The sequence below is a fragment of the Nomascus leucogenys genome, chromosome 22a (genome assembly GCF_006542625.1).
Source record: "Nomascus leucogenys isolate Asia chromosome 22a, Asia_NLE_v1, whole genome shotgun sequence".
Lineage (NCBI taxonomy): Eukaryota > Metazoa > Chordata > Mammalia > Primates > Hylobatidae > Nomascus > Nomascus leucogenys.
In genome coordinates this window covers 50,025,247-50,042,989 of record NC_044402.1, presented here as the reverse complement: position 1 = coordinate 50,042,989, position 17,743 = coordinate 50,025,247, and the positions used below count along the sequence as shown (strand labels likewise).

Sequence of the window (17,743 nt, the reverse complement as noted above, 5' to 3'; positions counted from 1 at the left end):
GAAAGCGTGCGCCCTGGTCCAGGAGTATCCTCTTCCCGCCTGTTGAATGGGCGAGTGCACCTTAAGGAGCTTTATTCACCTGGTCCCGCAGGGGGCGACCATCACGTTTCCACTGGTCCTCAGTAGGCGCTCGGTTACAAGTTTGACTCGCAGACACACAGTTTAAATATCAGTTTAAATCAGTTAAATATCAGTTAAAAATCAGTTAAATATTTAAATCAGTTAAATATCAGTTTAAATATCGCCCCCTTTCTAAAATTTAGAGGAGCCGAAGAAACACACGTCTTAAAACCTGCTCATGATTCAGGTGGATGTGGTCGTTGAACGGAAGCGTTCTTTCTCTGCCAGATCCCGCTCCTGGGTTCTCCCTCACGTCGCGGGGCGAATTAGACTGTCCGCAATATCTGAGGAACCAAGGTGTTAACAGAGACCTGAAAACAGGAGAAGAGGCGAGCCAGGAAAAGATCTTGAAGAAGAGGAAGCAGCTTCTCCAAAAGGCGAAAGACAGCCTTTGTAATGCCCTTTATAATAAACCAGTGAAAGTAAAAACAATTGTCTGGTCAGGAAGATATAAAAAATAGAACAAAAAAAATTAAACCAGTAAACGTTAAAACAAAACAAAAGGGGAAAGAATCTGGCCAAATACATTTGAATACTTTTATGAAATGGAGAAATTATTAGGACGACATGACTTATTAAGTACGATTCAAGAAGGAATAGCAATAATGAATAGTCAAACTACGAAATAAATTGAAAAAGTTGTCAAATATCTTCCTACGGAGAAAACCCCATGTCCCATCACTTACCCAGGGTTTATGAGGTCAAGAGACCGAGACCATCCTGGCCAATATGGTGAAACCCTGTCTCTACTAAAAATAGAAAAAATTAGCTAGCTGGGCGTGGTGGCGGGCGCCTGTAATCTCAGCTACTGGGGAGGCTGACGCAGGAGAATCGCTTGAACCCGGGAGGCGGAGGCTGCAGTGAGCCAAGATTGCACCACTGCACTCCAGCCTGGCGACAGAGCGAGACTCCGTCTCAAAACAAAAACAAACAAACAAAAAATCCAACAAGACACGATCTCCTCCATAGTATAGAAAAAAGAAAAAAGAGGGAAAAGACCCACAACTATACTTGCAGAATGGCATCATGATATTTTTCCAGATAATGTACTCTGAACAGTTTTATTGAGGCATAATTCCCATGCAATAAACTGCACAAGTTTAAACTATGTGTAAGTTTTACACTTATATGCAATCATATATGTGTAATGTGTAATCATGAAACGACCAGTACAATAAAGATAATGAACATAGACATCACCCCCAAAAGCTTCCTCCTGCCCTCTTGTAAGCCCTGTTCCCCTCTTACAACCAGATATGCTTTCCATCGTTATATGTTCATAGTTTTCAGAATTTCATGTGAGTGGGATCATACAGTATGGACTCTTAAAAAAATTCTTTCATTCATTATCATTATTTTGAGGCTCAAGCAATTCTCTTGCCTCAGTCTCCCGAATAGCTGGGACTACAGGCACCCACCACCGTGCCCAGATAAGTTTGTATTTTTAGTAGAAACAGGGTTTTACCATGCTGGCCAGGCTGGCCTCGAACTCCTGACCTCGTGATCCACCCGCCTCAGCCTCCCAAAGTGCTGAGATTACAGGCGTGAGCCACTATGGCCAGCACTTTGCCAGAGACTTTTAAATGGTTGATTTGAAAGAAATAATTTTCACCAGTTTCACTTGGGAGCTGGTCTGCAGGGCTCTTTTCACTTCATGTTGAAAGTCAATCTCTGGAGGTACCTCTCATACATTACTCATCCCTGCATATATATTTCCCCTCCCTCATCCTTCCTACTTAATTTCATCATAATTCTAAATTCAGGGTTTATTGATTATAAAAAATTATTCACAGATGTGCCATGTAGTACTATGATTATATTTCTTATGTGCCTTTTAGTTTTCTGCAAAGTTATTAACTGCCTTTTACTTTTTCTTTTATCTTTTATGATCATGTAACCAATTCATTCTCAATTGATTTTCCTTGAATTTAAGCAACTCTCAATATGGTGAAATAACTCAAAGAACCTATCAATTTTAATATTTTCCTTAGTGGTCTCCTCTCTGGAGACTTCGTCCCCCTGCTTCAATCTGGACTGGTTGTTCTCTAGGCATGTTACACAGGTGTCTTCTTGGGGCTTTTCTTCCACCGACCTGGGATATACTTTGCCTTCTTCCTGTTTTGGACCCCTATGTTTTCCTTTTTTTAGTGTTGTACCATTTTGATGGAGAATAACCTCTAGGAATTTTCTGAGAGGATGACTCTGTCTATAAATGGCTTTATAACATACTCAGTTTTGATTGATAGTTTGACTAATAAATTAGACAGGAAATTCTTTCTGTCATAATTTATGACATTGTTCAATTGTCATTTTCAACTCTTTCTTCTATCAAAGGAAACATTTCTAAATAAAATACACAGATGCTGCTTTCTGTTCAGATTTAGTTTAAAATCCAAAGCAAAAAAAAAATTTTTTTTTGCCTGATTCTGCTATCTTGCCTGGTGGGAAGGTACTCAGGAGTTGCTGGAAAAGAAAACTGTATACTCTGCTTCTAGCCACCATGATGACAAGTATGTCAAACATAAGAATTGTCTGTTACGGAATTTTCTTGAAAACATATTAGGCAAACTGGAAACAAGCTACCAAGTATGACTGACTGGCATCTCTAAACTACTACAATTATTTAAAATTAAATATTCAAATGTTTCTCAATATGGATATCAAACCCTTTTCTCCTTTGTCACGGGTGACAAGGCAAATCAGCACACCTACCAAAAGGACAGCCAGCACTAGGAAAATGCAGCTAGAAAGGACTGTGGACTCTGCAGTTTAGTTTACAAAATCAGGCAAGGACTGTAGGACACCTCTATCCATTCATACCTCAACTCACTCTAGAGATCTGGAAGCTCTGGGTCTTTCAGAGCAGGAACTCTGACCTTGGTGCAAGGACACAGGGAGTCAGAAGCTTACTCCAAGGATCAATTTGAACTGCCCAGGATTCCAAATGATTCTGGAGTTTCCTTGTTGTGGCAAGAGGAGAGAAGACCCACTTCTTGGGGCAATGAGAAGATCCCCAAAAGTCATAAACTCCTAACTTACCCTAGGCTCTTACTTTGTGCTCAGAACTGTGCTTACTGCTTATATCCGTCATTTATATCTATGTAACAAACCTTACTCAAATTTAGTGGCTTAAAACAACAATTGTTTCTTCTGTTTACAATTCTTCAGGTCAATGATTTGAGCTGTGTTTAGCTGGGCAATTCTTTTGTTGGTTTTGTCTTGGGTCGCTCATGTGATTGTGGTCATCTAGCCGCTTGACTGAGATTGGATGGCCCGAGATGGTCCCACTAACATGTGTGGGGTGTCAGCTGGACTGCCTGGGATGGCTGAGATGGCTGAGACTCTTTCTCTATGTGGTCTTCCACCTAAGATGCTTGATGAGGTTTCCATATACAGTGGTATCAAGGTTCTAAGAGGTGAGTGACAAGGTTTCTTGAGGCCTAATTTTAGAACTCCTACACCACCATTTCTACACCATTTCACAGAATTCTATTGGTCAAAGCAAATTACAAAGTCAACTCACATACAACAGGGAGGGAAACAGACTTGGCCTCTTGATGAAAGCTGCTGCAAAATCACATTACAGACCTGGTGTGCTGGTTCACGCCTGTAATCGCAGCACTTTGGGAGGCTGAGGCAGGCAGACCGCTTGAGCTCAGGAGTTCAAGACCAGCCTGGGCAATATGGCGAAACCCTGACTCTACTACTATAAAAATACAAACATTAGCCAGGCATGGTGGCACATGCCTGTAATCCCAGGTACTCGAGCAGCTGAGGCACGAGAATTGCTTGAACCCAGGAGGTGGAGGTTGCAATGAGCCAAGATTGCACCACTGCATTCCAGCCTGGGGGACAGAGCAAAACCCTGTCTCAAAAAGCAAAACAAAACAAACACACATACACACACACACATTACAGAGGGATATGCATACAGGGATGGGAGGAACTTGCGGCCGTTAATCAATTGTTAATTTATTATCAAACAACACGGTGAATAGCTCTCCTATTGATATGTTCATTGTACATCTTGTTTAAGTAAATTATCTACTATCACTTTTTTTTTAAACCAAGTGTTAATTCAAATTGGTCTGTAGGTCTTGTTTTGAACCCACTTTTACCTGGTGGGCAGCTCAGGATGGGACCAGGGAGAATGTAAACATTTCAAAATGCAGCAGCAACTAGAAAAGAACGGGTAGTGCTGAGTATTTGCACATGGGCAGTCATAAATCTGTGAAGAGGGAGAGCGGTATTGTGTCTCCAGCATGTCACAGATATTTAAGATCCAGAGGGTGAGATTAGTGACCCATATGTAGGCTTCCTGCTCAGCTCCGAGGCTGTAATGGGTCGGTTTATCTTTTGAGACTCGATACCTGTGTCTCTGTCATAACTACAGACATCATAGACTCATTAAGAATCCCAGAGGAATGGAGAAACTGAGGTAGAGATAGCAGATTCAGAGACAAGAAAATTCCCACTAATACAGTGATTTTAAAAACCTGAGATCGTCCTTGTTTCACAGAGTTGAAAAGTCACACAGAAGTACTTGTCATGAATTTTTATATATGCCTGATCTATCTGGGCCTGAGACTGTGAAGGTCAGGTTTCTTTGTTTGAGACAGGTTCTCAATCTGTCACCCAGGAACCACAGGCACACGCCACCACGCCTGGCTAAATTGTATTTTTTGTAGAGACGGAGTTTCATCATGTTGCCCATGCCTGGTCTTAACCTCCTGGGCTCAAGAGACCAGCTGTCCTCGGCCTCTCAAAGTGCTGTGATTATAGGCGTGAGCCACCACGCCCGGTCAGTTTCTTATTGAAAGGAATACTGTGAAGAGCTGTTTCAGCGACTGTCATACACTTGTTGCCGAGGTATTAGACAAAGGCAAGCATCAAAATGGACCGTGTGACGGCATTTATCACCCATGACCTTAACCGGCGAATTTTGAGTCAAATCACGCCAAGGTTCTAAGTACAGTCTAAATCACAACGGTACGTACATCGCTGAAAGGAATCTTAGACGCAATAAGCTCTCCCCGTTTTCGAATTTCTACAGGTCGGAGAATAGTAAAACTGCTCCAGGTGAGGCTTGAACTCACAACCTCGGCATTGCTCACGGGTGCACTGTCTTATAAGTACCGCGCGCTAACCGATTGCGCCACTGGAGCCACGGAAGTATCGCAGATGTGGAAAGGTATAAGAGAAGATGCTTTTACAGATTGAAGATGAACTCTTTAAACATTGTTTTTTAAGGTATTAAATAATATGAGCTTTAGGCACCTTCTAATACGGGACTTCCACGAATGGGATTAAAAGCAACAATCAAGGGAACCCCGGAATTAGCTGATCCGGAGCCCTTTTCCTTCCAACTCAGAGATGCCCTGGGGACTCAGGGTTGACGTTACCGGTACCTTGAATTTCTGCTCAGATTTTCCCACGGCTTCTCTAAAGTCAGACAATAATTTAAAAACATTTGAATGAAAGTCACATCGGTTCACCAAAAGCAGGAAGCTAAGATGGCTGCATGTAAAATAGACGTGTCAATCACTACATTCCAAGCGAAGTTTCCACCAAGAAGTGCGTATTCCGCCAGCACAAAACCAGGGAGCGTATTTTCCATTGTTTCGGAATCCCGCGGGCTTTCCATTTTCGCCATTCTACTTCCTGTCTCTCCACTGCGTTCGGCTACACTATTTGCTGCTTTAAATGAAATGCCAACCTCCCACTCCCAACCAGACACTCGCTGATTTTAAATCTAATAATGTTAAAATACTTTGCTACTCGGAAACACTCAGAGAGTGAATATTTCCTTTACAAAAATCACTGTTTTCGACGTATAGATGCAACGCAGGCTAAGTAAATGCAGAAAAACAGTAATATAATTATTTAAAAATTTGCCAAAGTCTCGTATCTTGAGAAATCCATTGTTTACCTTTGTTATATTTCATGTCAGGCTTTTTCTATGAAGGTTTGACAGAGAAAGATTAAATATTTTTAAAATTTTTGTTAAAGTAATTGAACAACATAACAAAATGGCCCCTCTCACCAGCACATTCCTTTTTTGTTTTTTCAAACTGAATGTCTTTTGGCCTTCCTGTGATGTACAGTTATCTAGTGGGGTTCCCAGCACTGCATGGTAAACCACTTGAACCTGCCCACTTTTCTGAACTTTTGATCCCCTATTTCTACCACCTGCTGAAACAGTTCTGGTGTTTCTACTACATTGAGAGAGAGAGAAATTTTTCTTTTTTTCCGAATAGGAGCCATCGAACAGTGTGTTGGGTTCTTGACAGGGTGTTAAAAGATTCTGTATTCAGGGAGAGCGCTCCCATATCAGTGAAGTCTCCTTATCTAACTTTACGTTGCACTCCCCTTCTTCAGGAACTCTGAGAACCTAGTTCCATATGAGGCAGATTCTGAGTGGGGGCAGAGGCACATGATATTTGGCCGAACAGAGTCATCTGCATTGTTTTCAAGCAAGAAGGATATGCTAACCCTCAATAAGAAGGGATGGGCCACTTCTAAAAGTTTTGGGGGTCCTGGAAAATTTGAGGATTTGGATATTCTAATACATCAAACCAGATGTCTCCATGTTGAGATCTCAGCTCACTGCAGCAGCCTTGACTTCTGGGCCTAAGTGGTCCTCTTACCTCAGCCTCCCTAGTAGCTGGGATCATGGGTGTGTGTGCCACTATGCCTGGTTCTGTTTTTTATTATGCAGATGGGCTTTCCCTATGTTACCAGGCTGATTTTGAACTCCTGGACCCAAGAGATCCTCCTGCCTCTGCCTCCGAAAGTGCTGGGATTACAGATGTGAACCACCGTGCCTAGCTGGAAGCTAACATCTTTTAGAGTTTTACATACTATTCCTATGATTAAGTCTTGAGCCTGAACTTTAGGTTTTGGTGCTCTTAAGTTGCAGATAGGAGAGGTCCTTTATACATCCCATGGAGAAACACTTTCACAGTTAGCCTTAATTTAATAGTATATCATCCTCAGTCTTTATCTCTCTCCAAAACATCAATTTCCTCTGGCAACGACCATCCAATTCTATTACGTTATAATTACCATTCCCCTAATGTTTCTCAAGCACCTAAAACTTCATGTGTGCTAGTGCGTATTCTTCCACCAGTTTACCATACCAGTTCAGGTTTGGCGAAAGTTTTGACAGCCGCACTGCTACTTGTGCCAGTAGTTGTTTGTGCTCCACCCATCTTCTCATCATCAACCAGATGGTGAATAATTCATCTTCAAAATCTCCTCTTAGCATCTTCTCTCTCAGATCATATTTGGTACCAATAATTACTGGTTGGATTCCCTAGAAAGTAGACTCTAAGATGGATATTTGCCTTCAGAAAGTTTACTAGGGCATTAACTGAGAATCAGCATGGAGGGTTGGCGGGGGTGGGGGTGGAAAAGAAGAGAAGCAGAATTTGTCAGAGGGAAAAATCGGGGTGCAGTGCAAGCACAAAATGCCACTGGCCTACCCCTTGTGCATGTCTAGAGCTAGTACGGCCCTTCAAAGTTGTGCTAAGTTGAGCAGTCAGGGTTTGGCCTCTATGCCTCTCAGGGACAAGTAACTGGATACAGGCTGCCCTGGAAAGGGGACAAATTTAGGTTTAGGCAATTCCTGAAGAGGAATGACAACTGAGAGACATCAGGTGACAACCTTCCAAACATAAATCTTTCTGTCTGGGGGGCTCAGGTCATGTGGGCAATACATCATTTGTGACAGAGTAAGAAGGAGGAGGGAGATAAAATGAGTTCAAGCACCAGACAGGATTTTAAAACCACCATAGAGATTGTCGATGCTGCAGAAAACATTTTATTGGAGACGGTGGCAGGGCTCATTCTGAAGATGAGGAATCCAGGGTTGAGATGAGGAATCCAGGGTTGAGATGGGAAATCCCATCCTTCAAAAGATGAAGGGCATTCCTGTCCAGGTGCCATAACCCGAATGCACTAAAGATCAGACAATAAGGAAAACTTTTGTAGGGCCAGAGACAGGTTCTGGGTTCCACCAGCATGGAGATGGGCCTCTCTTCTTGTGAAGCAATGTTCTTGCTCCCACAGGAGAATGGATGGTGGGGGGAGGTGTCATGGATGAAAACAGAGCCAAAACAGTTGGAAACTGATGATACATGTTTGTCCTAGGAGACAAAAAATGTAATAGGCACACCTAAATTGTGTGACTATGACCCCATTGCTATTTCTACACCTCCAGGGTGGAGAGAGATGGAAGAGTCAGAATGTCTAGGAATGTTCTTCTTCAGGATGTGATGGCCAACTGAACCATTGTCGTGGAAGGATGGTTTCTGTCTGGTGGATATGAATGATTCAACCTGTTACGGAGGTCTGGGGATCTTAGGTTTCCATTTTTTTCAGTCTTCACCCACATACTCTTGAGAGGCAAAAGAGCAGTAGCCTTCCAAATATAAATCTAGTTTGTGGAGAGTGGGAACTCTGGCAGTATGTGGAGGTGATTTACTCAGGTGGAGCCCACGCAGGAAGAGAGTGTGGTGAGAAGATGGATATTCCTTTTTGGGGGGGAAGGGGGGAGCAAGTCATTAGGTGAGAAGTAGGATTGCTCCTGCCCTTAACTCCACCTTCCTATTTGGTTTTGAATTGCTTCAAGTACGCCAGGATGTCTGTCTTCACTGAGCTGACCGTAGCCCGGTGGGACCAGCGCATGACAGGGATTCCATCAGGCCCCACCAGGAACTTTTCAAAGTTCCAACGGATGTCATGGACCTTTACAGGGTCCCAGGATATAGATTTGAATGTGCCCAAAATCTCAGAGGGATGAGGACAGGAGTGCTAAAGCAGAGAGATGGAAAAGAGAAACAATGTTATTTCTGCTCCTGGATGATCCAGGCTATTTTTACCCACAGGTAATCCACCCCCTCCTATACCTAGATATTTTAACTTCCTGTTATTCCTTAAAAACTCCATAGATTCTTGAATCAGCACTATGCCAACTACCAAGAATATTATAGATATTATAGCAAAATCTACTTTCTTTCGGTTTCTCCCCATAGCCCCATCACAAAATTTTGCTGCCATGGATAAGACATGTTACCTTCTATGCTTTTGGTTTCCTTTTCTTCAAAGTAAATAGCTTGGATTGGAATGTGGTTTTCCAGGTCTTAGGGTTCCATGGGCCACTAATATTTCAATAATTATCTTTTGGGACCAACACTGAATTACTAATATTTTGTCAAATAACAAAAATATTTAAAACACCATCATTTTGTCACTTAATTTAAAAAGACCATTGGAAGAATAAACTGCATGTGGGTCATAATTTGTGAATAAAGGGAAGCCCTATAAGCTAGACGAGTTGACTTTATAAAAAACTTCCTACACTGTTCTTTTTTGTTTGTTTCTGAGACTGAGTCTCGCTCTGTCGCCCAGGCTGGGGTGCAGAGGCACAATACTCTGTTCTATTGTCTTCAGTTTATTGAGGATATATAAAGTCTTAACATGGACTAGTCTTGGTTCACAGTCCAGCATTTAGGAACAATTCACTTTGGTAATCTTTAGGGTTCTTTCAGCTCTGGCATTCTCTATGTCTAAAAGTCAGTGTTTCATAAAAGGTAACTACTATACTGTATCATACCTGTTGGTTTGTTACTTTTTTTGTTCTTGTTTTTTTGAGACAGTGTCTTGCTTGGTTGCCGAGTGTGGAATGCAGTGGCACAATCATAGCTCACTTCAGCCTCCAGCTCCTGAGCTCAAGCAGTCCTCTGGCCTCAGCCTCCCGAGTAGTTGAGACTACAGGTACATGCCACCACACCCAGCTAATTTTTTGATTTGTTTTGTAGAGACAGGGTTTCACTATGTTGCTCAGGCTGTTCTTGAACTCCTGGCCTCAAGCAATTCTCCTGTCCTGCCTCAGTCTTCCAAAGTGCTGGGATTACAGGCATGAACCACCACACCCAGCTATATAGCTAATGGTTTCTAACTCTCTCTCCAGTATAAACTCATCAAGGGTAGAGACTATGCCTTATTCATCTTTATATCCTTATTATTTAGATTGCTTTATAAATAGCGGGCATTCATCAAGTGTACCTGGAATGAATGAATGAGTGAATGAATGTCAATGAGCAAAAGAGGGTGGTCCTAGTAAAAGTTGCCATTCCACACAACTCTGTTCACCATGCAAAGTTAGAGCCCCATAGATACTCACAGATTAATATCCAGATCAGCATGTGCAATGTGGAATGCTGATCTGGAGATTTTTCTCCACAAAGACCAATCCCACCTCCAGGCATGAGCCCTTGGATCCATTTCTGCCACACCAACTCTATGCTAGGAATATTGGAAAAGAGGAGGAGGCTTATGCCAGGAATTTACTCACCTTCAAGAAGCTGAAGACTTTCTGTTCTTTTTCACCATTCACATCACCTTTCTCAAAAAGCTGGAAATTAGGTACAAATCCTCCCCCTGGACGGACATACCTACAACAAGCCATAATGTTCCCAGGAAGCCCCAGGATATGCAAGTAAAGGTTATAATGGGACACTAGGATTTGAAGTCATGAGAAAGGGGAGAAAGAGGGAAGTATTGTTGTGGATGGTGAGGAATATGGCTGTGTTTTGACTTTGGGCTCTCTGACTCACTTTATTTCTCTCTATCCCATGACTCGTCTCTTTTCCTCCATCCCTTCTGTCCTCCATAGTCCATCCAAGTCTCAGCCAGGGATGGAGAGAGAGTCTCTGGAAACTGCCAGACACTCATCAGGGTAGGCCAAAGTTAAACTCTGCTTGTGATGCCCCTGAGCCTATTAATCCATAACTCCCCAGGAAGTTCCTGAGCTGGAAGGGCCTCTGGAGACTGAGGAAAGGTACACAGGCACCTCCTATTGGATTTCAAGAGGACACTTACTTGAGCCCAGGAAGAATCTCTTTGTTATCTCCTGGTTCTTGCTTTCCAAATTGGTTGCAGGGAAAGCCCAGCACAACTAGACCATAGGGCTTCAGCTCCTCCTGGAGTGCATTTAGTTCTGCGGTTAGAGGAGTGACAATTTTGGTCTGGGTAGAGATTCTGCCTTGTGCAGGGATCTTTCCCTGGGGTTACCCATTTTACAGAGAAGGAAAAAGAGGCCCAAGGAGGGAAACAGCTCTGCATCAGAAGGGCTGTTAGTGGCATAGCTGAAGTTAGAGGCCGGATCTTCAGACATGCACTCAAAAGCCCTTTGTCATGTTGCAGTGTTTCCCATACCTGCAGCACATCACAATCAGCTGAAGGCCCTTTCCTAAAAATAGGGATGCCCAGGTCCCATTTCAGAGAGTTTTCTGTTCCTCTGAAATGGGGCTTGGTCATCTCTTTTATTCAAAAGCTCAACAGGTGATTTTTCTTTTTTCTTTCTTTCTTTTTTTTTTTTTTTTTTTTTGAGACAGAGTCTCACTCTGTCGCCCAGGCTGGAGTGCAGTGGCGCGATCTCGGCTCACTGCAACCTACGTTTCCCGGGTTCAAGCGATTCTCCTGCCTTAGACTCCTGAGTAGCTGGGACTACAGGCACATGCCACCATGCCCAGCTAATTTTTTTGCATTTTTAGTAGAGACGGGGTTTCACTGTGTTAGCCAGGATGGTCTAGATCTCCTGACCTTGTGATCCACCTGCCTCGGCCTCTCAAAGTGCTGGGATTACAGGCGTGAGCCACCGCGCCCGGCCTGAATCTTTCTTTTTTAAAGGAAAAGACACAGACAATGAGGACTGAGCTTCTCTCCTCTGTGCAGCCTGGCTCACCCTGAGTGGAGTGGAAGTAAAACTGACAAAGGCAAAGCAGAGAAATTTGAAATCAACCATCCTAACATTTTTCAACAATCCTCAAGATGCTGAAGATGCATTCTTCCTAAAAATCCTCAGTGATATGCTGAAAAACAAGCTTCAGCTGCCTTCGTCCACTACCAGGAAGTTTTCCAATTTGTCTGCTCAGACTTTTATAATCATCTTCTTTGTTAACCCTTTCTGAGCCAGATGCCTTTCCCTTGACAAACACTAACCAGTCCCACTCAGATTCAGCTCAGCCAACTGGTACCTCCTCTAGTCCTTTTTAAAAAAACAGAGATTGCCTTCCTGTTTTCACAGGGTTCCTCAGTATCCCTCCCTACGTCCTTCTGTTATCTGTTATTTGCAGGGTGGAAACTGAATAAATCAATTCTTAAAGTCCCTATAAATTGGGAAAATAAATTATGGTCCAATAAATATTATTCAGTCTTAAGAAAGAATGAGGAAATTATCTGAACTCAAATGTATTTTATTAACTAAAAAATCAAGGCAGCAAATAGTATTTATTGTGTCTCATCAGCGGGGGAGGGGGGAGCAGAAAAAAGAATATCTATGTATTCTGTAAACATGGTAATATTGGTCTACTGAAGGGAGGGGAAGAAGGTGGAAACCTTTGGTTCTAAAGCTTTTTCCTTTTGAACTTTGAGACTTGTGAATATAATACTTATTCAAAACATAATTAAAAACAAAAAATGAAGGTCTTATTACTTTAAATATAAGAAGTACATTTGTCTCTGGTATAATCCACCCTGATTGTTATTCACTGATTTTTAAACCACATGCCCTAAAATATGAGAAAATTCTTCCCTGAATAATGTAAAAAAAGGGAGGAAAAACTACATCCTAGAAAGGGGTTGAGGTTGGAGAGGGAGTATTTGCTTCTATTACAGCCTCATCCGCCAGCCCTCACTCTAATCAAATGCAGTTCCAGGTATAAAACTCCTTTTTCTTGTCACTGTAAGTTACTGGTAGAACCTTGCAAAAGTCTCAAAAACATGGGTCTTCTGTCCTGTATTTATCAAGAAGACTTCTGGAATCTTCTGAGAGGCTCCTAGTTCTCAAGTATATATTGATTCCCCTGGAAATCTCAGGGAAAAGCAGAGGCAGGGCATGGGGAAGGGGTTAGCACATTTTTTCTGTAAAGGGCCAGATAGGAAATATTTCAGACTTTGTGGGCCATATGGTTTCTGTCATCACTACTCCTACAACTACTGACCTCTATTTTACAGCATGAAAGCAGCCACAGGTGATGTGTAAATGAACAGGGACGGCTGCATTCCGATAAAACTTTGTTAACAAAGCCAGGTTGACCAAATTTGGCCTGTCCACCCTTGCTTGCTGACTTCTGATATGGGGGATGAAGTCACTTGATTGTGAGTATTTATTTTGGTACATAATTATAATTAAAACATAATTCCAAGTATAATTTAGAATATGATCAGCTGGAAAATTTAGTCCCAAAGAGAAGTAGCTATGAATTCTCTTACCAGGATATTGCGCTGTCAGACCACAGTAGGTGGCCACGTTGACGAAAAGGATGTGCTTGCCCACATACTGCTTGAAGGAAACATATTCATTCTTATTAAGTGCGATGGCCTCATAGTCATAGATGGTGGCTTTCTCATCTTTGTGGCAATCCATCTGGAAGATTTTTTTTAAGTGATAATATTGGTAACAATAATTCCTGGCATCTGTGTAATCTTTCAAAGAAGTCAAAGAATAGTTATGTTCCAACCAAGACCTAGAAAACAAATAAGAGTTGTCTAAAGTGTCAATGACAAGACTGAAACTTGGTTCTTGTAACTTGGAAATAAAAAATCAAGTCTCATAAGCCAGGCAGAGAAAGACAAGCATTGCATGTTCTCACTTATTTGTGGGATCTAAAAATCAAAACAATTGAACTCATGGAGATAGAGAGTAGAAGGATGGTTACCAGAGGCTGGGAAAGATACTAGGAGGGTGGGAGGGAGGTTGGGATGATTAATGGGAAAAAAAAGATAGTTAGAAAGAATAAATAAGACCTAGTATTTGATAGCACAACAGGGTGACTATAGTCAATAATAATTGTACATTTCAAAGTAACTAAAAGCATATAATTGGATTGTTTGTAGCACAAAGGGGAAATGCTTGAGGGGATGGATACCCCATTTTCCATAATGTGATTATAACACATTGCATGTCTGTATCAAAACATCTCTTGTACTCTCTCTCTCTCTCTATCTCTATCTCTATCTCTCTCTATATATACACACTTACTATGTACCCTCCCCCCTCCACACACACACGTAAGAATCAAGTTTCCTATTATTTTGAAAGATGTGAGATACCAGGAAATGCACGGATAATGGAAAAGGGTATTGATTCATAAGCTGGAATGGTAGGAGCTGGAAGTAAGTGGGGCCGAAGAGAAAAGCACACTTGCCTTACATGCTTCTGTAAAAAACAGGCTACTCCTTGGCTCTGGATTGAAGGCCTCCTGCCTGGAAGGGAGGGTTTTAAATTGCTGAACTATTTTTAGGATAGCTTAGTTGCTTCTCTTTCCCCAGGTCTTCTGACCTCTTACTCCACTCATCAGCAGGTAGAGTAGAAAGAACACTGCCCTGGGAATCAGAAGCCAGCTCCATTGTTAAATTCCTTTGTGAACCTGGGCAATTCCCATCCCTGGCTTTCAGTTTCCCCATGAGTAAAATGAGGATATTTATCTAGATTCTTACTAGAACTCCAAGTGGGCTTCCATGTTTAACATTCTAGAATCTAATATTATCCCCACCTTGAATAACTTTCTGCTGTCACTGTCTTACTAACGTGGTGGTCGTGTAAGCCAATACTGTGAAATCCCAGCTTTTGGTAGCTCTCAAGAAAGGAGATGGAGAACCCTAAAGTCCATCTGCAAGTGAGTCCCTGAAATCTGTCGGGCAGCATCCAACCCACCACCCACCCAGCTCATCAGCCCATTGTGCTCTAGGTGTCTAATATCCACTTTCATCCTCCATTCCACCTATCCCATTCCTTCTCAAATCTCATGAATATATTAATATTTGAGCAGACTTCCACACAACATTTCTTAAGTTCCACCTAACATAAATTAGTCCTGCCTGAAATTCTTATTGCATGTTCTTTTATTAAATTCCTCTACAAGGCAAGTCTCATCTTATTGCTCCTTTGTCTCTACCCTTACAGTGTTCATGCAGTACCCCAAGTGTACTGATGCCATAGTGTTCACCAGCACATGCTGATCCCTTTTCTTATACTGGGGAAGCCGCCACAAATTGCTCGTGGAATACAGAACATATATGACAGGAATATGAAAAGGAAGCTATATGTCCAAACCATCCAGTGAGAAAAAGGTGGAAAGGAACTGGCTAGAGAAAAGAGAGAAGGGCATTATCAGATAAGGAATGTCCAGACAAACTACAATTAAACTAAACTTCCTGGGAATGCAGTAGTCTAGTAAGGATTTTGGTTGAACATCATCTGCCCCCATTCAGAGAAGGAGTAATGCAAAACAAAACAAAACACAACTTTTTTCTAGTCCTGCAATCCCACTGATTTATCACCAGCATACTAGGTTGTAGCTACTCACTTCTTACTCTTGAGGAAATAGATATTTTTCTATGCAGGTTTTTACAGCTTTCCCTAAATTTATACACATATACATGCACCAGCAAAATTGAGGGATCCATAAAGAGAATATTGTGTGAAAGTATCTGTTTCTATCTCCATGTTACGTAGTTTCAACTTAAACATTTGCAAGAATTTGCCTTTTTTTTTCTTTTGCTACTGCAATGACAATCACTCACAGTCATGTTGGGTACCAGTACGCAAAAGCTTAGAGAGACTCTCAATTCAAAGACTTCTTTTAGTCCAGTTTACTTCTGATATTGACTGCTGTTTCAAATTTATTGAAGTCCATATAACATGTCTCAATTCTCTCTAGACGCGGCTTTTATTAAGCAAATTCTGCAGCCCAGAGTCTCCACACTCAATTAAGCACCATGGGTAACATAAAAACCATATCAATTCTCAAAATAGAAGTTCACCCAGGATGTTATCTAGTTAATTTTAGAGGCGAGGGATGGGGAGATCTTATTAGAACTGCATTTTGTAGAATGTATTATATGCACAATAATTGTTATTCACCCACCCATAAGGTAGTTACTGTTACCCATAAATTTACAATTAGAAAACAGAGGTTAATTTGTCCAAAGCCAAAGTGGTAACCCATTATGTAAATGAAAGTTTGCCTTTACCTAACTTCATGATTATTCTTTGCCTCCAAGTTATCGCATTCATTATTATCCTTTCCTGAACTGCCCCTTTTGCTGCCAGACACACGTGTCTTATCAATAAGGTAATGAGCCATGAATTGGGCATAGAACCAAGGCCAGAATCCAAGATGCCTGACTCCAAATCCAGTTGTTTTAGGGCTCTGATTTTTTTTTTTTCATGTTTTATGTTTCTCTGATAACTCTCTGACTTTATCCGTCCTTAAAACTTCCACATTCGCTTTTTCCTCCCCTTCAAGGGGTTGTTGCTGAGCTGTGTCTGAGACAAGTCCACTCAGCTTCTCCTTCAAACCCCAGTCCCCACCTGCTCTAAGGCCCATCGCTGTCCCAGCCTCAGACCCAGCTCTGAAGCAGAGACTGATGTGGCTGGAGAGGTCTCCAGGGGGCCTCCACCTGAAGAAGGAGAGAAAGGACTGCAGTGTGGAGACCCATTCTTCCCTAGTCATATTCAACGCAAGGAATACCCATCCACAGGAGTGAAGAAGATTCAAGGAGAAAAAAAGCAAGGTTTAGGGGAACCAGCAAAGAAGAAGAAAGCAGGAGTTGGAGTCTTACAAGAGGGACTGGAGGGCAGGGTCTAGGAGTAGGACAGAAGAGTAACTACCATGCCCTCGCTGGAGCTCACTCACCTTCATCTTCTCCTGCTTGGCACTTGTTTGTACAAAGCAGGCTAGGAGAAGGGGAAGCAGATAGATGACCCTTAACTGTGTAGTCATGACTAGTGTTTGTAGATTGCTAGTCTGGGGGCCTGAGGTCCTTGCCCACCTCCGCAGTCTTTTGGTATCTTGGCAGGGACTTAGCCCAAGCCCCCACAGGCCAATCACAGAGCTGCAAGGATTCCTGACGCATTAGATCGGGGTGAGGATCGCAGAACTCAAACCACATCCTGTCCCACACACACCCCTGTGCGCTCACCAGTGCAATGAGGACCTGGGACTCATAAGTTCTGGGAAAATTATAAATGGGTGATGACAAGCCCTTTGAGGTCCTTAAACACTGCTGTCTGTTTTTTTTTTTTTTTTTTTTTTTTGAGACGGAGTCTCGATCTGTCACCCAGGCTGGAGTGCAGTGGCGTGATCTCGGCTCACTGCAAGCTCCGCCTCCCGGGTTCACGCCATTCTCCTGCCTCAGCCTCTCTGAGTAGCTGGGACTACAGGCGCCCGCCACCACGCTTGTCTGTTTTTCCTCAATGTATGGAAGTTTCTGGATGCTGATGCAACCTCCCAGTAAAATCACTGCAAAAGGGTTGGTCTGGACATTTCAAATGTTATTTCTAATATTATTTGAGCTTAAAAATAAATCAAAGGATGGGCCAGCCATCTAGGATCTCTCAAAATGAGTTAGGAGGAAACTGGCCCGAGGAGGGGAAATAGTCACAATGTATGTGAAGGACAGCAAATTAATACAAATCCTTAGAAATGATTTCAAGTGCTTATATATCAGTAAGAAAAAACTACCAGACCAACAGAAAAAAATGAGCATGAGGCAGAAAATCAAATGGTATCTGTGGTAGGATACAATGTTCTCTCTTACCAATAATCAAAGA

At 42.2% G+C, this 17,743-nt stretch overlaps 1 protein-coding gene and 1 non-coding gene across 3 annotated transcripts; both read right to left on the bottom strand.

Moving 5' to 3' along the window:
* Positions 1 to 5,191: 5,191 nt before the first annotated feature.
* On the bottom strand, positions 5,192 to 5,285 carry TRNAI-UAU. The gene is made up of 2 exons: positions 5,248 to 5,285; positions 5,192 to 5,227 (listed from the first exon to the last, which is right to left on the bottom strand). It is a non-coding gene; the product is annotated as a tRNA-Ile (tRNA).
* A 2,634-nt stretch (positions 5,286 to 7,919) lies between these two features.
* GPX5 (glutathione peroxidase 5) lies at positions 7,920 to 17,040 on the bottom strand. Of its 2 annotated transcripts, XM_003271996.4 has the most exons (5): positions 16,827 to 17,040; positions 13,399 to 13,552; positions 11,005 to 11,122; positions 10,478 to 10,577; positions 7,920 to 8,934 (listed from the first exon to the last, which is right to left on the bottom strand). In XM_003271996.4, the coding sequence occupies exons 1-5, from the start codon at positions 16,911 to 16,913 to the stop codon at positions 8,728 to 8,730; spliced, it is 666 nt and encodes a 221-aa protein (XP_003272044.1). In that variant the 5' UTR covers positions 16,914 to 17,040; the 3' UTR covers positions 7,920 to 8,727. The 2 variants fall into 2 exon arrangements, with proteins under 2 accessions (XP_003272044.1, XP_003272045.1); XM_003271997.4 differs by lacking the exon at positions 11,005 to 11,122 and having other exon boundaries at positions 8,850 to 8,934; positions 16,827 to 16,915.
* Between the last annotated feature and the right edge of the window lie 703 nt (positions 17,041 to 17,743).